The sequence below is a fragment of the Falco naumanni genome, chromosome 9 (genome assembly GCF_017639655.2).
Source record: "Falco naumanni isolate bFalNau1 chromosome 9, bFalNau1.pat, whole genome shotgun sequence".
Lineage (NCBI taxonomy): Eukaryota > Metazoa > Chordata > Aves > Falconiformes > Falconidae > Falco > Falco naumanni.
In genome coordinates, this window is record NC_054062.1 from 21,347,373 (window position 1) to 21,375,117 (window position 27,745).

Sequence of the window (27,745 nt, forward strand, 5' to 3'; positions counted from 1 at the left end):
AACATTTCAAGATGACAGGCAGTATTTTTGCTTATTTTTGTCCTCTTTCCCCTCTTTCCTGCCTACTTCTGCCACTGGAAGAAACTCTACTATTACATTTAATTTGGAATCTGATTATCTTTGCTTTTTTTTTCCCTACAGTAATTTACTCCCTGAAATTTCCTTTTACTCCTTTTAATTTATTGGGTTTTGTGGGGGTTTTAGTTCATTAATTGTGTGTGGAGCTGCTCAGAAATATTTCCATAAAATAGATTCTCATTGAATGAAAGGGGAATTTGTAAAAATGGATTTCAATGTTGGAAAAAGGGTTCAAAGCAGAGAATTAATTCCCCTTTTTATTTTATTCAGGCTGTCAGTGGCTAAGGCATTTTTCTGGAATGTGGTAGACCTAGGCTTGGGTCCCCATAGAAGCCAGGAGAAGCAGTAACTCAGTGTGTTGACCTTTGGGCTTTAGCTATTACAGAAACAAAATTTCCTTCTCTCTACTTTGGTGGTGGTAGTATTTTAAATTCTTTTTAGACTGTAACAAATTTCTGTTTCATCTTGATGACAAGCATGAAGAATGGAACTATCTTTAAAAGATTTGAAGGAGACAGATGCCTCATTTTGCCTCTATTTATTATAATTCATATTGTTGTCTCCTTTAAAAGTTGTCACTGTGCCAGGGACCCCTGTAAGCTGAGTATAATACAAACTGCCATACATCTTGCTCTACAGAACAAGATGCTTTACAAGACTAAGAAAGGAAATACTAGTATCCATGTTTGGAAACATTTGATTTCATGCCTACAGGTGGTTTTTATACATGCCAAAAATACAAATAACTATAAGGAGATTTAGACAAACACACGAGGGCTAAAGCTATCTATGGTAGCTATAAGAGCAAACGAATTGTCATACGTGGCCATATTTCCTCTCCAACAGTGGCTAAAATTGCATGCCTGGGAAAATTTGAACAAACATTGTACTAGAAATACTTTTATTTAATTGATCTCAGTGCACATTTCTTCCCTGAACTTCTCCTATTTCCCCTTGAACTGATCCTACTCATGTATATGTAGTATTTTGAACGTCCCAGTTCTATTTGTTGTGCTGGGTCTTGTGTACTGAAAAACAGTGAATAATCAAGTCAGGACACTTGTGACTTTACAGATGTCTTATCTCCTTTGTTGTCTCTTTCTTGGATTGAGGGCTGGTGTAATTTCTCACTAAAAGCCAGACCATTCCATATCTTTGATCATCCTTACTTGCTTTCTCTGATTCTTTTATTATTTGGAAAAATATTCATAATTTTTGAGTTAGGAAGTGTGATCTGATTGCTGACAGTTAATAAGGGGAGGAATCACCCTCTTCATAGACAATTTTTAATGCTTTCTCTCTAAACTGCTATTGCCTCCTGTCACAGATGGGATAGTGGGCAATATCGGATCTTTTTTCTCTCCATTGGATGATGCAGAAAAGTGAAGGGATTTTTACTTTATGGATCTTTTATAATGAAGGCACTGGTAAATGAGGAGCTGGTAGTCCAGTTATGTAACCGTGTGGCCATCCTTTATCACCACATTTTTCATCTCTTCCTTTGCCTGCTAATGTATTTTATATAAGGAAGCCTGTTGATCTGCAGTCCAGGTGGAAAGCAAATCACAGTGTCTCCATCATTCTTGGTACTTGTATAGTTGTTAGAGACCCCCATACTTGCTGCCTGGAATAAAATTGCTAAATAATAATAATAATACAAAGAACAAGATTTGTACAAGTAATTTGCCCCAAATAATGAGTTCTCTTGAGTCTGTCTTTTTTATTCATGAGCAGCCTGTAAAATTCTCAATCATGAATTATTCAGACTTATTTGTGAATCTGTTCGAAGACATTTCCTCACATAGCTGCCTCACCAAACAGCTCATTGAGAATATTCCTGTGTTCTGGTTTTGTGCCTTGGGGTTTTTTTTTTGTTTGGTTGGTTGGTTGGGTTTTTTTTCCTCCAGTCCTAAAGTTCTGTGCTGTATTAGGAAGGTAGAGATGAAGAAGGAAACAGACAGGTGTTATCCAGTTATTCCTAGTCTTTGATTGAACGGCGCATACTCTCAACCATTGCAGTTTAGCCTGAGAAACATGGTTTTATTAACATACAATGCGTAAGAAAGCTTCAAGTCTTTTAGCTTCTTGCTGTATTGTAGAAGACCAACAAGCTTGTGAAAACTTAATTTAGTGCTTCTTTGTTATTGACTTATGTTCCTGCTAAGTGGGCGATGGAAAGGATCTCTAGAGTTTAATGAGGGATTCATGGATCACTGCACATTGAGGTGTACTTAAAACTGTCTTGGTTGTGGCTGGATATTTGTTTCTCTCTTCCTAATTAGAAGGCGGTGTGACAGTTTCATCAGGAGAGCCTTGTAAAGGATAGTTACACCATTACCATTTTTTACATCGCTATATGTATTACAATTCCTTATTAACAGTGTTTTGTTATATTGAAGGACTCCTTGTGTTCTGTGCCTGTGAGAGCCAGTCCCTATGCCTAGATATTTGCAGCTTGTAACAACAGAGCAACTAAACTGCACATGCAGTGTTTTGAGTCGCAGAAGCTCTGTTGCATGCACCTTGCATGGGTGGAGAGCACCACGGGAGAAGGAAGCTCTTTTCTCAGACTGTGGCACAGCCTGAAGATCAGTGTGGAGTGTGTGGCTGGCACATGACTGAAATTCGAAGCTTTCTGTCAGGTTATTAGTTCTAATACAGGGCTAGTGTTGGAGTTCATGAAGACCCATCTCAGTTATCCTGTTACAGAATTTAATACACTCCTAAGACTGGCTTGAGACAGAAAAATCTGTGGCACTGGATAAGAAGTCAGGGTAACAGCATCCTGAAGGCTTTTGTTGAGTGGCAGGGGGGAAACTTTCCTTTTTTCTTTCTGGGACTTCAGTGGTCAAAAAGAGCTATCTGGTCACGGCACTAACAGTCTATAGAAGAAACTAATTCTCAGACTGATTCAGAAAGCTGTTGTAAGTGGTTTGCAGTCAGGTGTTAGAAATATTTTATCAAATATACCATTTGCACCACTTTCAAATGATTACCACAATATGATGAGTAAGGAGCAGTCTGTACACAATTAATGCTGAGAGCTGATGGTGTGCAAGTCAAGAAAGCGGACTATTGATTAAATGTTTTTTTAGTTCTGTGGACAGCTGCAGTTTTGACTGAAACAGATGCAAACATGCATGCAAAGCATGGAAGTCTGAAAACATTAAAACAGCAGTGCTGCTTTTGTGTTCATAAACAAAGGCTTGTTGTGATTTTGAAATCAGCATTTGAATCCTGTAGGGAAAATCTTTCTGGCACAGTTTTAGGTCAGTCTAGGGGTAACATTATAAAAATCAGAGCCCAAGAAGTTATAGTGAACACCTTTAAAAATATGATTGTGTTTTCCTGTCTGAAAAGTCTCTATCACCATAGAGCTATAAAAGTTGTTTAAATTTAGTACCCTGTTGTGCTGGGGGTGGTGGTGAGAATACATATGATAAAATGTATCCCAGGTGAGAGCACTGTTGGTGTAAATGACATTGAGTTGGATTATCACAGACCGCTTTGCATAGTGAGTCTTTAATAATGGTGATGAAGCCTCGAATACAACGATTGTTCCTGTCCATGTTATTGTTTAGCCCAGCTTGAGTAGGTATGGACATGTTTTAACATAGGGTTCATGTAGGGTTCCTAGGAATAAATTTGCAATTGTTAGGAGCAGGGTGAAGGGTTACAGATCCCTGACCTAGTGTGCCATTAGCTGTCTCAGGTACTGGTTTCTGTGTAGCTGTGGCAGAAGATAGGTTGGTGTGGCTGGCTGGCTTGCTTTCTGGATGTGCAGTAGCAGCAGCACAGTTACACAGCTGGAGTGTATCCTGCTGCTTCCTTCCCAAGGTGTTATGAACCTGATCAGCAGCAGTGTGCAGGCTTCAGTTCGCTACCTTCCTGGCCAGCTAGTTCAGCACTGTTTACTGAGACTAAATACGTTTTGCCAGGGAGAACAGTTCGGTTAAAGGTAATCCTTGCATTACATTTGGAACTAGCACTGCAGTAAAGGATGAACTTTGGCCAATACCCTGCGTGAGCCTTGCTCAATGCAGTTGTAGACCAGTTGAAAACAAACGATGTCAAGACAAAGATGTAAGCCAGTACTAAACCTGGGTCGGAAGTGCAAGGAAGGGTGTGATCAGGCAGCATGGACCAGCTGAACGTAAGCCAAGGTTGGTCTGGGAAAAAAATTGACCATGCTTACTCTAGAAATTATTCCAAGATAGCAGAGCGCCTCCTAGGGCCTAAACAGAGCCCTGGGGGCAGGGCAGTCTCTTCTGTCCAGCCACTGATTTGCATCTTGAAACATGTAGATGGGCCTTCACATCCCAAGTCTTAAAAAGCAATCACAGATCAGGACTGATTAATAAAGTGCATTTTCCTTGAAAATGCTGTTTTGGTTTGAAGAAGAACATAATGGTGTCCACGATGCAAATGTCCTGTCCTTCTTAGCATAGCTGCTGGGAACTGGTTTCCTTTGGGAGACAGGTGCACCAGGTTTAAGTATCTTTTCCCAGGTGGGTGCTAATGCAACAAGCCTTCTGTCCATTTCTTGCCTGCTGGGACTTTTCCACTTTGTATAAGTAACTCACACATTTTTAGCGGTATACCTCATGGTTAGTGCACTCACTGGGGATGTGGTGAACCTGCTTTTGTTCTGAGCTATCAATGCAGAAGTGATGAAGTTTTGTCTCTCTTCTTTCCTGCCTGCTGTGGCAGAATAACCCACTTCAACTGCTGATCCTAATGAAGAACAGGCTTTTTGAAGCCTTGCCTTTCTATGCGATAGAACGGGTTATCTGTATTCACAGCAGAGCCAGCATGACTGGATTTTCAGCTCCTTTTCATTGTATCTCTGGTTTGTTTGTTCTTTTCTTCTTGCTCTTGTTAGCTTGCATTGATTGGTAAGTGGTAAAGAAGGGAGAAAAACACAGGCCCACAAAACAAAAACAAAGGAAGAAATAAAAAAAGGCGAGACAATATTTTTCATTTCATTACTGTGCTTCTTTGCAGCCCCTATTCTGACATTTAGAACAATGTAATATGCATGTCTCTGTTCATTAGGTTCCTCACTACTACATTGTGACAGCCCCGGGGAGGGAGGGAAGGGAAGGAAAAGAAACAATCTTAAACATGAACTAACCTTTGCAGGCTAAATAGCAAAGAAATGAGAACAGCAAAGGAGAAATATATTTTCTGAAAAAGTAAATATAACCAAAATCATGGCCTTGCATAGGTTATTCAAATATGATTACAAGGGGGAAAAGGGAATACTGAACTGCAGGGCAGAAATAACATAATTTTCTGCCCAATGACTTGTTGTTTTTGCACATATATGTTTGAGCAGATCTATTGCTAGTATTTGAATGACAGTAAATGACACAAGGAGACTCCTGAAACTAGAGGAAGGCTTAAAGATATTCAACAGCTGATACAGGTCTAGAAAAGCAAGAAAACTTCCTGTAGGAAAGCGTTTTGGAAATAGATATCTCTGCTTGGTGAGGATATCCTAAGCTATTGCCCAACAAACTGGTGCATATGTCTGCCACAGTATGGTGTCAAATACAAATATTATCTCGAGGATGTTAAATGCTAAGATTTTATGCTAAATTTACTAAGAAGCCAGGATATAGCAATATTATTTAGGGTTCTAGATGTAGCTATTCTGCAACTAACTTGTATTTGGATGGGCCAAGGGATGCCGCTGCAGAAGGATTGTTAGAGCTGTATCAAATAGAAGTATGATGAGAAGTAGCTGGGTCCCCCCCTCCGCTCAGTTCCAAGAGAACTACAGCACTCTTAAGATCATGTGGATTTTACTGAAATTTCTGGAGGAATAAAAAAGAACAAAAGAGACATTTCAGCTCTGGAAGTGAAATATTTTGATTCTTCTATTGGGACTTCTAAATTTTTGTCATTTCATATTCTTTTGGGGATGTCAATTACAATTTTTTTCTCAAGTGAGGAGATTAAAATTCTCAATGGAGTGTTCTTTCATGGAAGTTTTGAGATTTGTGAATTTTGTTCAGTTTCCAATAAAGGGTAGAAATCTGAGTAATTTGTGGAAAATAATTCTCAGTCTATTTAGCACCAGTAATCACACACTGCTAATCTTAGAATCAGGCTAATTTTATGGAATACTAATTCTTGGGTTTTGCAAAAGGGGAAATTGTTTCTTGATTTTGTATGAGCTTCCCTAAGACTGTATCAGACAGTGGCAAAGAATTTGCGGGGGGCGGGGGGGAACCCCACTGTTTTTCCTATTTAGTCATTCCAGTTTCTATTCCTGCTATCTTCAGGTCTGCTTCTAAAACTGCCAGATGTCAAAATATTAATTAGGGGAAACATTCATTAGCTGTTTACATCTCTCTTTCCTCTGGCAAGCAGAGGAGAAGAGGGCCAAGAGAAGACAACAAGGCTTGGAAAAAGATATAAGCAACTGTCCAGCTGCTTTGCAGATTCAAGGGAGGCTTGAAGCCAGGGGTCTGTGCAACTCCCACATGACATCTCCAAGCAGGTCTCCGTGCAGGCTAGTGCCAAACCTCATTGAGCTTACTGCTACATTTTGTCAGGAAAGTTCTTATTTAGAAAGACTTTATGCACACACCCGTTCATATTCCTTCCCTCCCCCAATTTTTATTTATTTGTTAAGTAGGGGATTTATAGACCCATTCAAAGGGTGCTGTGAGCGATGACAGTGACAAGGTTCTGTATCTGGAGCAGACAGCTGCCCTGCAGTGACCGATAAGCATTCCTGGGAGGGTGGAGATTGCAATTTAGCACTTATAAAGCCTTAATTCACACAAACCTTTGTGTAGCATATGTGTCTGCTGCAGCTCTGCCATCTGATGCCTCAGCAGGCGGCTGGCGCTTCACACGATGGCTGCCTCTTCAAAGAGGGACCCTTTGGACTAGAGGGAAGCACCCCCTGGGCAGCAGTGGGGTTGTGTGTTTTGGGGAGCGAGGGGGTGTGTGTCCATGTCAGGGTGCCCTGGGAAGCAGAGCTGGGGGGACAGGGCTGTCGTGTGAAGTGCCCTCGTGGTAGCAGGGGATGCATGTTGTCCTCTGGGTCCTGGGCAAAGGCGGGAGTTGCTGTGGGGCTGTTTCCGAGAAATGTGGTGCTCAGAGGGTTGGGATCACTGTAAGTCAGTCCCCAGCTGCCACAAGGTGGGTGTTGCTGGAGGACACGGTGGGTCTGGTGTTGGTGGTCAGGGCACCTAGAGGGGCCAGGGGTGGCTTGCTGCTGTGGGGCCATGGGTCAGGGCTGGTGGGGCACAATGTGAATGATCCCCTGCAGAAATTGGGACCCAAGGACAGGCTGGGGATTATCCAGGAGTTCAGGGCTGGGCTGGGCTCTGCGTAGGGGGCTTGGGGCAAGGCCCTGGTCTGCTCAGGGAGCCCCAGGGCTGCCCTCTGCATTGCCATGACCATGCACCTCAGGGCAAGGGGCAGTGCAGGCCGGTGGCTCCCCCACAAGACAGGGCCTCGCAGTGGGGCCTACCCCACGCCGGCGGGGGAGCAGGGCAGGCTGCCGGCAGCCCTGCTCCTCCACAGTCCTGGCTTCTTCATGGAGCCACTTGTGCTATGTCACTGAAGTACAAAGCTGGAGTGTCTCCCCCCAGCCTTGTCTTCCGCCTGATGGAGTTTGCATTTCAGTAGCTTGAGTTCGCAGCCAGTTATTTATGGATAGCAGAAGGAGGTTGTCATTTTGGATGTAAAGCAGTAAGTGGGCATAGTGGAAGCTGGAAGATTAAAATGGCAGTAACTAACAAGGGAGGCTGCTTTCCTCCTGGAGAGAGTTTGGTGATGGCCAGCCCTGGTAAACAACTGTTTTTTCAGCTGCCCCTCCTGTCTTCCCCATCACCTGCATGTGACCTGTGTTCATGCAGATAGGAAATGCTCTGTGCAGCCTCTCTACATGCTGCGAGTGATTTAACAAGTTGTGCTGCAGAAACAGATGCCTGTCAGATGTGTGTGTTTTGTTCCCGATACCTTTCTCTATTGCAGTAGCTATGTGCTCACTTATACCTTCGGCTCCCACATTACCACACTTTTTCTGTTCTGTCTGACGTGTTGAGCATATTGGAAAGAGGCAGTTCCTGGTGTGGCTGGTTCGGGGCTATAGTTGTGTAAGAGGTAGGATGGCTTTTGGCTTTGGAAATGGCAGTGGTGAGGTCTGTTCCTCTCCCCCAGTGCAAGCAACCAGGTAGCTATTCCTCTGCCATGCTGGTGCCATCTCGCACGGGGACAGAATTTCCTCTAGTCCTTTGCTTCTCTGCCAAATTGGTTGAAGTTGGTGATGTTATCAAGGGAGCATGGGGATGTGTATCTGTGAGCCTTGTTTCTTAGGAAACTGGGCTGAAAATAATAAGAGATCTATAGATCAGGGGGTTTGTCAGATAAATGTTGTGCCTCTTTAATTTACTGTGGTTTTAATGGTCTAGAGAGGAGGATAAAATATGCAGTGACCTGGCAGGGAGAAATGCAAAATAAATTAGTAGCAATAGTAATGGTCTATAGTTTATGTTCCCAAATGTAGGTCTTGTTAAAAGAGCTCATCATCTTGAAAGTGAGAAATTATTTTTTTAAGACATTAACAAAAGAGCAGGCTGAAACGTTTAGCTGGAAATTCTTTTTGCTAAAATTGCTTTCCTCTCCGCGATAAGATATTTTTATTTTTTAAGTGTCTGTTTTGTCAGGAGGGAAAAGCTGTTTATCAGAAGGGCTAATAAAACCTGAATTCCTAAACCTGGAAACACTTGCATTCTGGCTAAATCTAAAGTTTTCACTGACATAGGAAGTGTTGATTGTTAGAGACATTTGGAAGTCCCTAGTTCAGCCTCTTACTCAAAGCAGGGTTATCACCAGCTATAGATCAGATCAGCCATGACTTTGTATAGCCAGGTCTTTAAAACCTCCAAGGATGGGGGCTTTACAGATGTTCTGGGTAGCCCATCCCAGTTTTCCTTATGGATATTTTTTACCCCTGATATCCAGTCTGAGTCTCCTAGGCCAAAACTGGTGATCATTTGCTTGTGTTATATCATCTGCTGCAACCAAAAAGAGTTTGACTGGAGACAGGCCAGTGGGTTATCTGTGCATCACAACTGTTAAAAAGATCAGCAGTTTCAGTGCTTGTGAAACAGAGCAAAAAGTAATCACCATTTCTACTGCATACAGCAGATCTCATCTTGTATCCTGAAACATTGTCTAGTATGTCAGCTTCTTCCCACTGCAGTCTGCCTCCTGGGGTTAAGGGAAGAACCTGTTGGTGACATTATGCAGAGGAGCTGAGCAAGAAGAGGTCCAATTGGCTTAACACATATTTCTGCAAATACTTCCCATGTCAGTTTAGGCAAATGCTTTTAACAATTCATTCAATTATGTTAAGCACCCATTAAAGTAATCCTAACTCCTCCCTGGGGTCATTTCAGTTCTATGAGATTGTAATTGTTTGAGACTAACCATGATTTCTTCTTTTGCCTTCAGGTGATTCTAATTCTGACAAAGCTGTATGACTACAACCTGGGAAGCATCACAGAGAGCTCTCTTTGGAGGTATGGAGAGAAATTAAGTTAATAATTGCCACCTTACTTAAATAGGAAGAGCCTGATACAATTCTTTTATTGAATTTAATTGGATTTTTTTTAAATGTGCTGGAAGGTTTGTAGCTAAACCCTCAGTGTCTCGCTTCTATTCTTTCATACTCAGGGACAAAGAGGCTGAAGACTGATTGTCTTGTTTCAGCTAGATAACATAGTTCATGGATGTGCTATCATTTGATTTCCTCTTGTCCCATCTTATTCAGAATCAAATCAGCCAGTGGGTTTATTTTTAGGAGAACTCAACAGCCTTAAGTCCTTGTTTGTAATGAAGGATCTTATGGCTGTCTACTGCCCAAATGATCCTTATGAAAAGTCAGTCCTACTAAGACTGAGTGAATACCTATGAGCAAGTATTCAATGTCTGTTTATTCAGAACTGGTAATATTAGAACCAGGTAATTGATTTCCACTTGTGTGATGTTGACTGCTAGACTGATTTATAGGGGATGCCTTGATACTTTTACGATTTCAAAGCATATCATGCATTCTGTGAACCAAAGGAAAGAGCTGTCAATGGTCTATTTCTTAAGGCTGTTACCTGGATTCAATGAGGGCAGATGGTGCCTGTTTTTTTATCTGAAAAGATGATCTGAGGGGTGTTTACTTCATGTGTCCCTAGTGGTACTTTCATGAGGTGTAATACATGAAAGGGAGGTTTTCTTGTGGTCCCAGCTGTGAAACTTTGGTTGGAAGCCTAGGAGTTTTGTATGCAGGTCATTGATGAAGGTGGACAGGCTACCATCTTGATGCAAGAAAACTTTGGGTATGCAAGAATGTTAATTTGGAATGCAAGAAAACTAACACTTCTTGTTAGGATGAACTTGTTTTGATAAACTTGTTTAGGAAAGGGGTTTTTTTTGTTTCCAAGGAAGAATTTTGGGTTGGAAGTAGAACAAATATACTTTCTGCTCAAGGAACTGAGCAGGGTTTTAAGAGGATGATAGAGGAGGGATTTGACGTCAACTATATTCTGAGCACAGGCTAATGCTATACCCCCTGGCTTGAAGAAATAAATCAAAAAGAAAAAAAAACAAACAACAAAAACCCAACAACCATCCCCAATCTAAACCCCAAAACCTAAAGAAATACAAAACTTTTAAGATTTGTTCTGAACAGCAACAGGAACACTCAAAATTATTAGTGTTGTGTGGGATTGGATAAATGGTTTGTCGTACTGCTGGGGGGGGGGGGGGGGGGAGTAATCAGATCTTTCCATTTTGTATATGTTGCTGCTGTGGCTTGAGATCAAATATGAACCTATTTTCTCTACTATCTTTGTCTGTACTATGGTGTGCACACCATAGTAAAGGGACTTTCAGGACTGTGGCTTTGACAGTGCTTTTCTGCAGGGGCTTTGGGCTAGATTGTTTCATTTCTCAATGGTTTTGAGAAAGAATATTCATAAATATGATTTTTTTTTTAATTTCCTATTGCTACCCTCAGTCATTTAATCCTGAGAAATATTCATCCCTGTTTCATCAGTCATTGGGGAAGATATGGCATTTCAGCATGCGGAGGCACCTCCTTCCCCATTACTGACGGTGCTGAAGAACTACTTTACTCCTGTTATGCAGTGCAGGCTTGTGGGGAAATACTATTTTAAGACTGAAAATAGGCATGCTGCATCACAGTGGAAAACACCCTTCTTGTTGAGGTGTGTATGAATGTGGGCACAAAATTGTGCTGATGACCTTATGTTGTCTGTTTCAGAATGCGTTTCTGTGGAGCATGCCATGATGGCATAAATTTTACCCTAATTAAAAAATGAATGGGCTGTGACAATGTCAATGGAGGATGTACCAGAAGCTGAGGCCTTGGCAATGTAGCAGTCCTAGAGCTAGTCTGTGCAGTGCACTTTTTTGGACTTCAGACATTCCTGACATCAGAATGAGATTAACAACATAGAAATAGCCTGATGGTTTTCCTAGCCCAGTATCCTATTACCAAATAGAAGTCTTAAGAAAGAATACTTGAACAGGATTATCATATCTGACACTTCCTCCTACTATTCTCCTAGCATTCATTCTTAGGGTTGAAGTTTAGAGTCCTCCCTCAACCTTCAGTTTAAGGTCTATCAGGATCTGAATAGTTTTTTTGGTTTTGGTATATACCAGGAGATTAATATCCCATGAACTAAATTTCTTAATATATCTTGGAATGTGTTAAAAATTTTAGTACCAGTGACACCTTAGAGTGAGGAATTCCATAGATTATTTAAGGAACTACTTGTCTTACTTTGAACCCGTCAGCTTCAGGTTCACTTGGCAAATGTCATTTGTCAGGATTTGAATACAGTTGCGTGGTCGACCATACTGAATCCCTGGGCAAATGTTTTGGACTGGGAAATGTTGAAGGAGACCAGAACAGCTAAAATCAACCCACTTGTCTTTGCAGTGCTTCATTATTCTTGATTGGCTCTTTATTGCTCATGGCTGCTCTGAAAGTTGCTAGTGCACTTCATTGTCATTCCTCAATCCTGTTGCCTTACATAAGCCCTTGGTGGTCACGTTGTGCTCTGTCCTGAGCCTGGTTTTGCTGTTATATCCATGCTCACTATGAGGCATGCTGTCAGGTCACTAATAAATATCGCTGTGAAGATCCCAGCACAGTTTCTCTGTTCTTAGTGTGACAGAAAGAAACGACAAGATGGGCATATCTTACTATGTAATGTACCTGACAGAGAGGTTATTAGCTGTTGCTCTTCCTGACTGCTTAAGTGACACAGTAATTTAAATCTACCTGCTTGTTTGAAAAGCATAGAAAAAAATAGAATTGCAAGAAGGGAAGAATCGTATCTTGCACTTCAGTTTATTTCATGACTTTAGGTTTGAAGCTGGGGAATGGAAGAAAGCATGATCTCATGTCTGGTTTGATTTCTGATGTCAAGAGCTCTATTTCTGAAGGACAGAGGAGGAAGACAGGTAGTTCTGCAGGTACCCACAAACAAAGAGGATTCTCTGCCTTGAATACATGACAAGGAAATACCACTCTTGCCTCCTGTGCCTAGTGCATTCTCAAAAGGTTGATGAATGATGAGGGGCTGTTTAGAAGCATGTCACAGACATGAGTCATTTATGCTATAGCTGGTTATAAGCACATCTGTCATTTGAAGGTGTAGTTGGGTGATTTAAGCAGTCTTGTGACTGATGGGACTGTAACCATCTATAACACAACTATGCCATCGCCTACAAGATATGAATCTGTCTTCTTTATAAACACACTACCTGCTAGGATGGCATTTCTTTGTAATTTTTCAGCCAGTTTAACTACAGCTGGCTGCAGCACTAATGGATGGAGATCGCCCTTCTAAAATTACCCATGAATTAAGAGACCACAGGTGACAGACATGAAGGGATGAAATACAGTAAGAGAAAAGAGATGGGGAGAATCTATACAGTCTCCTGGAGTGCTAAGACTCTGTGCTCACCAAGCTTCGGATGGCAAGTGAGCTGCTGATTCTGTACACAGTAAATAAGATTTTGCATCAGGCAGGGTCTGACTTTATAATTACACTGTTGCCCTTTCAGCGGAATTTCCCCACAGTTTTAGTTGAGGGCTTTTTATTTACTTTTTGTTATTCTTTTTATAGAAGAGGAAGAAAACAGAGAAGAAAAGATTATCTGTCGCTGAGCAATTAACTGAGTGTATTGGATTTATTTCTTTTCCTCTCCTAGATATCTCTCAGATCACAAAGAGGATTAAGCTGTGAGTTAGGAGAAGATGTTTTTTACCACTACAGTAAGATAAGCTTACATTTCCAATAAATAAAAATGTCAGAACAGTGACTATGGTATCCATGAGCTGCAGACACCTGTGGGGGAGGACTGATCTGTTTTCTGTTTGTGTGAGTATAATGCTCTGGAAAGATGTGTGTGCAGGATACTTTCCCTCAGGACCTTGAGAAGCTGACAAGCAAAGAATCCTGCCATTCACCTCTTTTGCCTTCTTATAGCTCTGCATTTGGTCAGGAATGAGTAACTTCATTGAACTTGGTGTAAAAATAGCAGTAATTAAACTTTGCTTTTCAGCCAGAAAGTAGGAAGATGTAGAGTTTGCTTGGTTTGAGAGCATTTACGTTCTAAATTGCGATCTGTTGCTTTGTTAGTTCTGGGTATATCCAACACTGTGCCTGAACTCAGCCTCCCCAGTTGGGGAGTGCTTAACACTTCCAGCCTGTCTGTCACTGCTCCTGGTTTCTGTAATAAGGAAGCTTTAGCACATATGCCATAAAGGAATCTCAAGGACTCTGAAAAATACCCATGCCTTATATAGATCTAGCTTTAACTTCCCATATGTAAAGCAGGGGATGTTAACAGTTGCTCCCCCCCCCACCCCCCTTCCCTGGAATGCTTAGAATTGATTTAGCTAACTGGCTTCTGCAATATTTGGAAGATTGCCTGGTGGTAAATATTACAGAGGTCACAGCAAGGTAAAAATTCTCAGATCTCCAAGGCTCTGTTTCTAGCTTTTTCATGGCCTTTTTGTTTAACTTTGAACTATTGTTTTAACCCCTCCATCAGTTTACTTATCCTTACCTTCCAACACCACCACTGCACATCATCCTGCATCAAGAAGGGAAATAGAGTATGTCAGCCAGGGAAGAATCAGTACCCTCAGAGTATCTCTGTCTCTTATTATAGGAATAGCCATCATTTATTCCATAGGACAACTTGATGAAATAAAGGATTCGCTATTTTTACTGTGTTCTTATCCTCTTCTGCTCTCAGCCACTGCCAGAGACAGGATATTGGGCTAAGGTAGACCAAGGTCTAAGTACCGTTGTGTAATGTCTGTATTTTGAGTAGTCCCATAACCACCGTTATGCATGGGAGGATTTCAGTGAAAACGCTTGTTGGGATGTGTTTGCATTAGTATATTAGATAAAGAAAAGGAAAAATGGAGCAATAGGAATGTATTCTTTTCTCTTGCAGCTGCTCTAGGGATAGAAGCCTCAGGGAGAGAGGTAGATGTAGATTAAGGATCATACCTGAATACAACCTCGTAATATTAGCCAAGAGGCCTTCTGTTGGACATCTTTCTCTCCCTTGAATCCTGTTTGAAATGTCTTGGCTGTGAGTTGACCCCAGCTATGTGGTTATAAATACTATAGATGCTTTGAAGCTTCACATATTTATGTTTGTACATGTAATTTTCTGGTGCTCTGCTACATAAGAGTTCCGTCTCTACAGATCAGAGCTATAGCCACCCATATCATCTTCAGTACTGTTGATGTGTTTGTGGTGATTTTCTTCTCTAGACCAGAGAGTTCTTGCAACAGGAGACTTGAAGGATTGTCAGTATTTGCTTGGTTACTTTGAGGGGAATTTCCAGGGTATGTCTGTTACTGTATTCATCATTCTCCGCACATTTTATGCTGGTTCCTTACTTCTGTTTTGCAGATGGGCTGTTCTCAACTCACATTTATTTTCTACCTGCTGAGCCACATTAATGAGGTCATAACATGTGGCTTACTGACACAGCATGCTCTGCAACAGCAGCTTAGGGTCTTTTAGCTGAAGGAAGTAGGAGAAACAAATCTGTATGAGAGGAACTGACAAAGTGAGGAAAAGTAAGGTCTCATTAAGCACATTTTACCCAGCAATTCTGTGGGAAAGGGGAACTTGAAAAGGACTCTTTGAAACGCTTTCATCTTATAAATATGGTGTTTCAGTTGCTCAGTGTATGTCACTTCCCTTAACTGAATATCAGAGCTCAAAAAATGCTGCTACATTATCTCCCGTGGGAATTTAGTGAAATTGTAACAATGAAATTTCCTTGTGTCTTTTATTATTTTTTTTTTTCATTTTCATTCCTGCAAACACATGAACCACTGCTACTCTGTGTATAGATGCTGGAGGGCATCTAGTGGGGAGGGAAGAATGAATTTGCACACTCAGCTATTCACGTAGGAAGCAGTGTCTTTTTGTGGTTTGATTGCAGCAGGAGATCTGCTTGCACTGGAAGCAGGCTTAGAACATGGATTTCATGCGCTGACTGAGTGGGGAGATGGTTGTAGTGTTTTTCCTGTGTAATGGGACATTCTGTTTAGCCATCAGGACCCCTAGGGACCCAGGAGTTTCTATAGACATCAATTTTTTACATGAGAGGGCTCATTTTACCCCAGTGACTAACAGTAATAAAAACTTCTAGCACAGCCTCTAGTTGGTAGCTAAAGTTTCCTGGGATGTTTTGCTTGCTATCAGAAAAAGCTCCCATAAAGGTGGAGTTGGGGGGTGAGGGACACAAATGGATGACATGATGACAACCATCCAATCAAAAAAAAATAATCTAAAAAACCAAACAAGACCTACTTAGGAAACAACCAACAGAAGATGCTTAAATGGAACCTAGTTTAGCAGGAATCGTACATCTTATTGAATTTTACCTCATTCTTAACCTCCCTGAAGAATGAGGGCCAGTATCACCCTTGCATTTTGTGGCATAATATGTGTGTGTGTTTAGCCAATCTTTAGTAAGTTCTGCCTTGACATAGCTTGAAGAATCATGCCCTGATATTTTGAAGGATCAGATTGGGTTAAGGATTTAGTGATGTGCTCCTTATTGCTTGGTCTGCGTGGATCAAATATTCAGCACTAATGACAATGCAAATGTATTAAGCATATTAAAAATGTGTTCTCTGTTGCAGCTAGTCATGAAAGGTAGAAGTGTTATCAAGTAAAGAAAAAAGAACCCAAATCCATTTTCTGCATGAAAAAACATGTAAATCAAGATGATGAATATTAATGCTGACATGTTATCAATATACTGTAAATAACAGATGCACACTGTTCATGCCACTTTATAGACATACAGTGTTTAAATCCAGTTTGTCATTCTTGTTCTGAAAATCAGAAGATGAACTTGCACATCTGCTTCCTAGACTGTACCTTTTTGCACAAATGATATTGGTACAACACAGCAGAACTATCTCTGGTTACTATCCGTGGGGTTCATCCATCTGTTGTGTGCTGTGTAATAACTGCAGACAAGCTAGACTGGAGCTGATATGTCAGAGGAAAGACAAACAACACGATAGTTACCAGTTCATAAACAGAAAGCAAAACACCCTTTATATTCCAATACTTCTATCCATTTCATATCTGTGCAGTTGCTCTTCCTTTTGTAAAGCTGGGTAAAACTGTACTTAGCGTTTTAGAGGGTTTTAACCTCTACTAATCACAGAAACGAAAGAATGTATTTGGGGCTGAGCTTGGGTGAACAAAAAAAAAATACTTCAGTGAGTTTTACTAGCTTGAGATCTGAACTCTAAGGTCTTCAGATCCAGGTCCCAAATATTTCTGCATCTTGGGAATTATCAGGCAAACATTCAGAGTTTATTGTTACTACAGAAAGACCCAGACATGTGTCAGTAGGTCTCTCTTGAAGGATCTCATGAAACACCTGGAAACCGTGCTGTAAAAATGCATATTTAAATATAAATCGATGGAGTGTTGTTGTGCAGCATAAACTGACTACTGTTTACACTAAAACATAGAGGCTTGCTTGGAAGTGTCATTTTTTTTCTGATTTCTTTAACCTACCAATTAATAATTGGACCAAACAGAAAAGGAGACATAAGGGCTGTAATTAATCAGCTTGTGTTAATCAGATAGTGTTAGCAAAGCCAGCTTTTGAGTGTGATCCTGCTAGCAGCTCCTGTACTTCGGAGCACAGTGTAGTTCTCGGCAGCAGTGGGCTTTTCTTGTGTCAAAAATTGAAGAGGCAGAGGGGGAGTGGGGAGAAGGACATCAGTGCACAGGCTGTTCATTAGGAAGGCCTAGAGTCCTTAGGAATGCCCAGGGTGACTGGCTGAGACTCCAGATCTGTGTGTCTGCACCAGGATTGTTAGTGAATATTGTGCTTTGCAGGCAGCTGAAACAATTAGGGAAAGGAAGGTTCATTTTGCCTCTTGTCATTAGGGTGTACTGTTGAGGGCCTATGTGTACTCAGCACTGAGAAGGTTTGTGCTTGTGGGACAGGGACAACTTGAAGGAGACTTGGTTCCTGATTCAGCAAAGAATTAGTTTGCAGCTCGACTTCCCCTTATGAAGGCTTCGTAGGGGCATGTGGGGATTCAGGAACTTTTCTATCCTGGCTGGCAGTCTCCCACTGCTATTGTGCCGAGTCATTTCACTGGTGAGATGAATTAAGTGGTGGGTGAAGATGTGTCCTGTCAATTATGACCATCAATTGTAACGCACTCTAAACCGATACAGTGCTTTGCCAATGGGAGGTAAAAGCCTCTCCTTCTCTCTTTCACCATTATTTCTCCCTACTCCCCCAAATGTGTTTCTCTGTAATGAAGTTGCATGAATTTCCCTAGCATGCATTTTAGTGTGTGCTGTGTAGTTGTGTGTGAAGATAAAACCTCTTTTCAGTGATCCTGCATTCTAGATAGATAGTGTATCTATGAGATGCTGAGTTGAAAAGTAACAGAAATTCAGAGATGCCATATGTATTGTGTATTAAATGACTTCATAAGGAAAGATAAAGACTGATACCTGATCTTCCCCCAAGGCAAAATTCTTGCAGAAACAGTGTTGTTTGTTCTACTAATGTGTTTTTATTGCTGTATTTTAGGACTCTATATACATGTCTGTGTATGTGTTCCCATTAATTTCCTTCTGGTTTTCCTTCAAGCCTGAGGTCTTGGAGTCAGGTGACAGCTCACAATCTCAGTTTTTCTGTGGTGGGAGAAAGCCCCACTTCCTGGTTTTCATGTAGTGAAGAGAAAATTGAATGGCTTCAACAGCTGCACAGACGGCAAAGCCCAAACATAGATTATTCACGCTTGGTTCCTGAGATATTTTTTTCTTTGATGCTTAAAGTATCTTGGCTAGATAGGCAAATCAGAATGGGATGGAAGGGGAATCAAAATCCAGTTCCTCTGTGACCTGGATGTGTAGGTGCTGCTTTGTCATACCGGAGGCTGAGGTTCAGATCACAGCCCTGATCAGGCCAAGCAGAGCCTTGAGCCTGGCTTTCGTGCAAACCAGCTGAATGTTGGTGGCTTACATGATTACACTTTCCAGCAATAAAAAAACCAAAACCCAAAAAACCCAGTCGCCTTTCTGTTCTGCTGGTGAACAAAAATAATTTTTGTTTACTTGATTTAACTGGAGGGGTTTTGCCTTTTCATGGTGGTAGTGCTACAAAGTTGTGCTCTCTCCTAAGGCAGAACAGAAGGCGAGGAGACACCCCCTCAGAGTTAACTGGGAACCAGGTATTTCCCATATATAAGGGAGGAACACAGCTGGGTGGAAAGTACACAGACACTGGAAGGCAGCCTGAGGAGATGGCAGGTTCCTTGTCACTGATCAAAAGCTGTCAGTCTTCCCCAGCAGGCTGTGACTACCGCTCTTGAGTCCCTGAGAGATTTTTGTTAAACAGCAGGCTTTAAAACCCGCACAGCACTCAGCTGCCAGTCTGAGGGGACTGTAACCTCTGGGGAAAAAGGGACCGCAATCAAAATTGGGCCACCGTTGTGCTTTTACATTTGAATACAAAACCTTTTCTTAAATAAACTGAAAAGGAAATAGGAGGCCAGAAAAACTGTGTACTGAATAATCCTTCTGTAAGACAGAAGGATGGTAAAAGGAAGCTGTATGCTTGTGTAGGCTTTCATTGTGCTTTACCAACAAGTCACTGTGTTCTTACTGATAGTTTGGGTGTGTTTACATTGTTCCAGGCTGTCTCAGCTCTTAAGAATCTATCTAGGAGACTGTAAACCACACATTTGTGGTGTCCTCTATTTATTTCAGTCATTGCTTGTAGGAAGCAATGTATCTTCTGTTTAGAGCTGTGGAATAAGAACCACAGCTGCAAGTCCTAGCCTTCCTACCTACAGCTTTAGGCCAGCTTCTTCACCATCACATTTATAAGTAATGGACTTTTTACCTGTGCATCTGCAGTAAATTTGCTGAGAGTTTTGGATGAAGCTGGCTTGAAAAAAAACCCAGTCCTTGAAGAGTTAGAGTGAGTGCACAGCTGCATAAGCCTACGGTCTCCATCTATCCGTGTCTGAAGCTTAACAAAGATTGGGCTCATGCTTTACCAAGCCAAACTTCTCTATATTCTCATCCAATACCTAACAGAACCTTGTGAAACTCTTGGATATCTTTGCATGCAAGGTGTGTTGTTAAATTTGGATCAATTTATGACATCTTTAGTTTAGATTTTGCCCAAACAGAAGCTAATCCTTGCAAAAAGGTAAGAAATGAGATTCAAAACAATTCCTTTAAAATAGTCAGTTCTCCTTCCAAGGAAGGAAAATCAACAGAGATTGTTTTCAACCATGGGCTTTGCAGCATTGCTGGGAATAACCACTAGATGGAAGAAGCACTAGAGGTAGCAGGAAAATGAAACCTTCTGTGAACCTCAGTTGTAATAGTAGTGTCTTTATGAAGGTATGAAACAACCTTTTTTCCTAATTGTATTTGTAACTGCTTATATGCTTATATCTTCCAGTTTTGTGTTTTCTGGGGGGTGAGGGAGGCAGAACTACAGCCTTTTTTCCTCCTTACTTCATGGTAGCACTGCCTAGGTGGAAGCAATACCCTTCCATACTATGGGGTAGGTAAGAATGTGAAAATTTTGTACAATTCTTCCTCAAAGTGTTTCCTTGCTAGAGTCTTCAAGAGATGGTCTGCTTTTTTTCCTACCCTGCCTCCAGCAGTGCCCAATAAATGACAGCTATTATAGTGTTAAACTCTCAATAAGAAAACTACTACCTTTGGGATGATTGTTCTTTCTTGCCCCACTAGGGAAATCAGCTTATGCCCCGAAACATGAGTTTTGATGACTTTTCATACTAATATTAATACTTAGTTAAAAATGTGAGTTATATTATAGATTATTAAATTATTGGCCCTTTCCGGTAAGCACGTCTGTGACTTGCAAGGCTGACCTCCTTTTGCTGTGAGCAGTGTGGACTGACTACAGGTATTGTGGAAATATGATTTCTCTTCACTTCCCTGCCAATGTTCGAGTGACGATGTGCTCTCTTGTTATGAGACAGCATAAAATTTAGAGGCTAGTCACGATGAAGGTACTAAGAAAGAAACTCAAAGACCTCAGTAAATTTCCCTTCTAAGTGTTCCCTTTTCAAAGGTAAATGGTCTTATTCTTTGTAATCTCTCTTTGTATGTTAACAGCTTTCACCATGCTAACTCTTTTGGAAGAAAAGCCCATTACAATCCCAGTCTGCTTTATCTCTGGTAAAGGAGCCAAAGGAGGAAGAAGCCAATACATTTTTTTATTTTTCCTTTAAAGTCCACCAGCTACTCAGCACACATGTACTGTAAATTCAAGATGTGGATGTTACTCAAAGAAGCAAGTGTGGTGTCACAAGTGTTTTAATAGCCTTTGATTTATTTCCCTAAGTGGTTTATTAAGATGATGCACAACAGCATTTGGAAGCCAAATGCAGTTTTATGGAGAGACTTGGAAGAGTTCTTTTCAATCTCCTGACTTTTCTTTCTCAGCACAGTAATTTGTTTGATTGGGGCAGAAGGGCCCTGGATTCAGAACAGGGATTCTACTTCTTTAGTGTTTCTTTGGGAGTTAATCACCCCAGTTTGTGATGAGTGAGTAGAGTATGAATGAACTTACTGTGATATGAAAATGCTGCGTGATTCAGAGAACAGGATACTGGCTGGGGTTGGGAGATTTGTGTTCTGTTGCTGTATGGGTTTGTGGCTATTAGATGGTGAAATATTTGGTTAGGCATAATCAAGAATCAGCAAATTTGTGTGTATCAAAAGTCAGCTGCAAGGAATCCTCTCCTGTCAAGATATTTCTAATGACATTCTGCAAGGTTAGTTCTAGGTGCAGTGATATAGGGCATTTTTGCCATTAGTCTGATAATAAATCTGGTATAATTTCCAAGTTTTAAGACAGGCAGAGTAGTGAATCAAAAAGAGACCTGAGGTAGTCACAGTGAGCAAATGGATTACTTAGTAAGCTGGGCTCACATGAAGAAATGTATTTTAGTCCAACAAGGCGTAATAGTAGTACAAGGGCTGAAGGCTGTACTCACAGTTATGCTGTCTACTTACAGCATGGAAAAGAGCTGTGATTGGGCAGTGCGTAGGAGGTGGGATAGGCAAAGAACTGGACATCATGTTCGATTATGAAGGGGTCAAAATGGAGTGCTTTGATCAAAGGTTATGCAAGGGAAGGAGCCAGGAGTTGAATTTTTAAAGAAATATAATTAGGAAATGTTTATTTTAAGACACTGATTTAGCACGAAAAGGTTTTTGTGGCAGTGTACAATTCTGAACAAAACTCTGCACCCAGGATGGGATTTTGGGGCAGAATTGAAAGAAATGGAAAGTGCAACAGTGCTTTGCACTGTATAGTATGCTCCAGAAACAATCTAAATGTGCCTACAAAAGATGCCATCTGTGGCTCAGAAAGTCACAGAATCCTAACTGCTGGAGGCTAGGAGAGTTTTTAGAAGAAATACTAATTCATGCTTCCTGAGGTCTTACACAGATGTCTGTGTTAACCATCATCAGAGGCAGGGTTCTAGGCTAAGTGAACTTCTGCTCTGACACAAGATGCCCACCTTGATGTTGGGCTAGAACAGAACTGTGTAGGTAAATGTGCTCATTGGAAGTGTTGCTACTGTGAAGTAGTTTCACCCCATAGCTGAACTTGCTCGTTTTTATTTTGCAAAGATAATTATTTTACATTAATTCAATCCAAATTATCTCATTCAGTACAAGGCTAACTTGGTGACATTTTGATTGGAATTAAAGAATATGTATAAACTTAAACAGATCTGAAACATCCCTCTAAGGTCATGCATGTAGCAAATGCCTAAAATTGCAAATGAACCAACTCTGGTGACTATTTATAGGGACAGTGACCTGGAAGTTGAAATAAAGGAAAGAAAATATATCATGAATAGTGGAATAAGGTGGGCAAAAGATTGCTCAGGCCAGGTAAAAGATGGCAAGCACTGACGAGAGGTGCGGGAGGAATCTAGTTTTTAAAGCAAAAGATGATTAGACAAGGTTAGAAGGGCTGCATAAGGAGTCAGCTACTCCAATTGTAGAAATGGGTATTAATTCACTGACCAGACTCAAACTGCACCACTTTCCACTAGCTGCTGATCTGCTCCAGAAATAACTTCTGGCCACTGATATAAAATCAGCATCACCGTTGTTATACTTTTCTTCTCACTATTGATATTATTTTGATAGCTACTATTACCACTTAGATTTCTAGCAGTATCAAAATGCAAAGTAAACAGAAAATGTGGTTGAAAATACAGTAAGTGTAGCTATAAAGTCTTTTCAATCTATGTCCCATTAGAAAGTAATGGTCAGTATTGCAATAAGTATAAATTCATTGCCCATCTCCTCTCTTAATGTAATTAAAAAGGCATTGGGTTTGGCAGTTGGCTTCTCTTACATTCAGTTGCTCTTTATTGTTTCAGAAGAAACCTGCTGAGTCAATTGGTTTAGACAGATGGAATAAACCTCTCAGAGTAAACAAGGCTTGTTAATTTGCAGAATTTCTGTTGAAATTGCTTGAAAAAAAACTTCTATAGGGATATAATAGCCTAGTTTAATGTGTGTGGTTTATCTCTGATGTGCAGTAACTCCTGGAATGCTGGTTAGTGCCCTGGAAAAAAAATCGGGGTTTTTTGTTAGTTTGGTATGGGAGAAAATGAAAGAGATCTAGAATTAGTCATGAAATGGGTTCCAGTGACAGAGGAGCTGCCTGTTGCAACTTTCTTCCAAACCAAGCACAAAATCCAAATGCATCTCATTTAGCTGAAGGAAGGTCTGAGGCTATTTACTCCTGTTATAACAGGTAGTACTTTAGCCTTTTTTTATTGTAAGTAATCCCATCAAGTCAGTATCATTGATCATTGAATAAGAGAGATCCATTTCAGTTGTACAAAGGACTATTTTGGATCAAACTAAAGATCTGCTTGACCAGTACCTTGTCTTCAGTGTGAACCTATATGAGATAAGAAAGGGTATAAGAACAAGGCCAAGCCCTTGTGTTACTTTCCTGATGTAGCCTTCGAGCTAATACTAACTTCTGGCTCCAGGACTTTATAAAACAGATGAAGTGTTTAATAGAGGTATTTATTAGCCCTTGGTGGGTATGTTTATGTTGGCGTTATTTTTCCATCTTGGAATGTATCCATCATTTGAACCAACACAAACTTTTAGCATCCAGAATGTGGCCAGCTGAAAAGCATCAGGTGGTTGTTGGTCTGTGTTGACTGCAGTGAGCGCTGAATTAATGCTTGAGAACTGAGAAGTTTCCTATGCCTTTAGCTATTCAGTTTTTTCCCTACACTTTATATTAGTGAAGTCCTGCTGTGTGATGAAAGCAAATTCACCAGCTGTATTTTATCTTATAAAATGAACTTGCCACTCACCATGTTGGATCGAGTACCCTATGGAAGTGAAAAAGAAGTAAATGACACAAAATTGCACTTGTGTGTAGCCTTTAGGGCAAGGAGCTCCATCTGGTAGATGGAGAACAGAGCGTTTCTTTGAGTTTTATTGATTACTCTTTAAGCATTGCCTTATCTTTTTAATGACTAGAGAAAGTAAAAGGGATAACTTTGGATAACTCCATTAAGTAGTAAGGAAAAATTCTGGTTCTTTAATAAACTTGTGCTGTGTAGATTAGTACCATGCTGCTTACTAGAAAAAGGAAATGTTGAAGAATAAATCAGTGGTGCTCTTGGATGATATTCAGCTCTGTATTGCTTCCAGGATGGCCATTTTGTTCCTACCACCTCAGAAATATTTTTTCTCTTCAGAGAAGTAAGTGTGTCAATGACCTTGACTCTGATGATCCAGCTGCTTGGGACACATGATTCAACACATCAGTGACTCCTGTTTAGTTACTGTGCCTGAATCTACAATAGGGACCTTATTGGCTTGTTAATGAATTTAATTTTCTGAATGAACTTAATGATGACTGCCCTACCTTCTTCTGATTGAATGTGATGTGGGGAATTGAATCTACCTCCTCCTCCTCTGTTTGAAAGATCTGACTTTCTATGTGAAAGAGCCTTTACAAAAGTACCTGCAGAAATCTTGGTCAGAAAAGAAAAAGCAGAAGGAATTAAAATTCTAGCGGACTATATCCTCTTTTCTGAGATGAAGTATGAAAGGCAGCCTTAGCTTCTGGAAGGCCTAGACATTCACCATCAGATGGGATGAGTCAGCCTCTAGTGGTTGCAAAGTATCTTTTCGCTGACAGAGAGAAAAGTTGGGGAAAAGGGGAAGCATGTAGTTGTTGCTAGCATTACTCTCAGTGGCTCCATATCATGCATGGGATGCTACTGACACTCACTGTGTCTACCTGCCCTTACGGAGGATCTCCCTGTCTGTCCTTAAAGATTGAACATTGACATCTACGTTAGTAAATTTAAAGATCTACTCGTGATGGAGGGATTTCTGTTACTTTGGAAAACACAAGAAGGACAGCTCAGTCTGGCACATAGTGAAAGTACACGAAATGTTTGGTGCAAATCTGGACACATAATTCCATTTATTTTGGCACCTGTTCTATTTCACATAGGAACTGGTATCTTCCAACTGCACTTAATGAGCCCAAATCCATCCAGGAAGGGAGAGAATGCTGACTGAATCAGCAACATCTCAGATGCATTACAGCCTTAATTTACATGTGTATCTGGCCTATAGTTGACAGTCATCATGTTCATGCCTTAACAACATCCCATTGGGCATTGTCATCCTGTCGTCCCACATAGGTTTGTCTCTTCCTCTCCTTTCTAAAATGTTGCTGCTCTGGCCTCCCTGCTTCTGTCACTTCCTTTGTTAGTTTCAAGAAGTTTTAAGTTGTGCTCTGAAAGCTCCATAATGCATTTATATTTTTTTATGGAACATCACATGAGAGCCCAGAACTTTTCTCAGTGCAGATGCCATAAACATTTGTCATCTCAATCACTAAATCTCTAACAGGCTTTTATGTAATTATATATGATAATTATACAGACTCCACTGTAAACTGTCATTAAGTCTGTAGAAAGGCTTGTACAGATTTTAGTAAGCTTTGGATCAGGCTCATTACCAGTTTTTTCTATCCAAAGAGACAGAATGTATTCTGCTTTATTTTGTCTCTGCTGTACCATCCTTAAGTACATAAAGTTCTTCTAAATTGGCTTAGTATTTGTAATGGTATGCTCCTTTCTGTTTGGGCATCTACCAGTAATGTACCTCCCTCGCACTCAGACTGTTGCAGCTCAGTATCTAGTAAGTCAGGTGGATACAGCAGACAGGTGAGCCCAAAGCAATGGGGAAGGAAGTGTTGCTGGCACATCAGTCATGACTCACAGCTTGCTGCCTTACTTCTTGGAGGAGTTCACACCATCTGCTGTTGGCATCTGATTTTTAAGAGGGATCTGGAGTGTGTGAATAGGGGCTAAAGTTAGTAATGGAGATTAGTGAACCCAGAGGGCTCCATGGAGGATCAAACTTAGTTGCCTCAATAGTTTGAATAGGCTTATTGTCCAAGGGATTGGAGATGCTAAGGCAGAGGTAAATTCTAAAGAAGAATTTGAGTGAGGCTAAAGGACTTCTTTTGTTAAATATGATTGGCAGCTGCTGTGTTGTGTCAGAGAAATCAAATGGGTGAAGGTGGGTAAGTTTGATCAATAGCCAGCTAAGGCTCATGTGTTACTGGGATCGCTGTGCCCTCTATGGGAGACAAAAAGGAAAAATATCAATCAGGCAACTCACAGGAACTGTTAGACTCTCCTGACCAAGCTTAGCTCCTGCTCCTCTGCAGCAAGGTGCCATGGCCTCTCTCTTGCTCTGTGGTTCTGTGTAGTGGGTGCAGGTGGTGGCCCTGACTTTTAAGTCACCAGCTCTGCCTGGTATGTGGCTATAATATTGCTGTACAGCTGTGGCAGAGACCTGTGTGAGATTAATTTAATCTGCTCAGATCATGAGCTGCCAGTAGTCCTGCTAAAAGGCCCAGGCTTGCTGCTGCTAATTCACTGAGCTCACAGAAGAGTTTGTTCAGAAACTCAGCTAGATCTTAAATATCACTCTGTATTGTCTAAATGCAAAAAAAAAGAAGTAAAGGTAAGATACACTACCAAGAGGCCTAGATTCTTTGTAGGAGCAGGACTGGCAGCATAATTCCTTCTACTGACAGAGTCCTGCAAAAATGAAGTAGTTATACTCAAGGAGCTGAACTTGCCTCTGTATTGAACAGAACTTGCTAGCACTATTAGCTGAGTTAATGCCCAGTGGTACAGTAAGGAAGATGCACTGTTAGTGCACTTCTGCAAGAGTCACAGAGTTGACAAGTAATAATGTCTTCATTCAGCATAAAAAGACTGTTCCATTAGTTGAAATAATAGACTAGGAGTGGGTTTGTCTGGAGACAGAGAACAGGGATCTAGTCCCAGTCCCCTGGCAGGGGTGTATGTGATTTACCTAGTGTTTGTGTTCTAGCGCTGTCATTTACTGCACTCTAGGCTGACTTTATGGGATTAATAATTTATTATGTTTAGTTACCAGTGTTTCCCCTAAAGTAGACTCCTAACTACTGAGTTGCCCATCAGTGCTACAAATCAGATAGCCTATCAATTGTCACAAGAGTAACTTCTGCTTGTCTTCACCCCTAATTTTCTAAAGCAAACTTCACTCTTAGCTGCTGCTTTCATTTCCTCCATCTTTTTTACTCTGTCAGCCAAAGACTTCTATTCTAGCAGGTCCCAAAGGTGTGGTTTCTTAATTCCCTAGTTCATTTTGAAATAATCCCCCAGCTGATATCAATCACTGGGATGGATATAGGTATGCTGATTAGCTACTATGACAACAGTGTCTCATTAGCTGAGCAGGTATCTCCCTGCCTGAATACCCAAAGGTGGTGTTTTATTTGAAGGTTTTATTTAGATGAGCTAGGAGTTAATAATTATGCACAAGACCAGTAGCTGAAGACAGTTCAGCCTCTGATCTAGCTCAGTAGCCTTAATTCACAGAGGGGAAAGGAGGCCTTGAGTTTCAGGAGTAGCAATGCAATCACTAGAGTTTTCCTTCTCTGTGTCCCTACAGAATA

At 40.9% G+C, this 27,745-nt stretch overlaps 1 protein-coding gene across 4 annotated transcripts in view; it reads left to right on the forward strand.

Moving 5' to 3' along the window:
* Window positions 1-27,745, forward strand: part of SORCS1 (sortilin related VPS10 domain containing receptor 1) — a 304,488-nt gene that overhangs the window by 83,291 nt on the left and 193,452 nt on the right. For all 4 annotated transcript variants that reach the window (XM_040607385.1, XM_040607386.1, XM_040607387.1 and 1 more), the window contains exon 2: window positions 9,559-9,626. In XM_040607385.1, coding sequence (XP_040463319.1) covers window positions 9,559-9,626 — 68 coding nt within the window. The remainder of the gene's footprint in view (window positions 1-9,558; window positions 9,627-27,745) is intronic.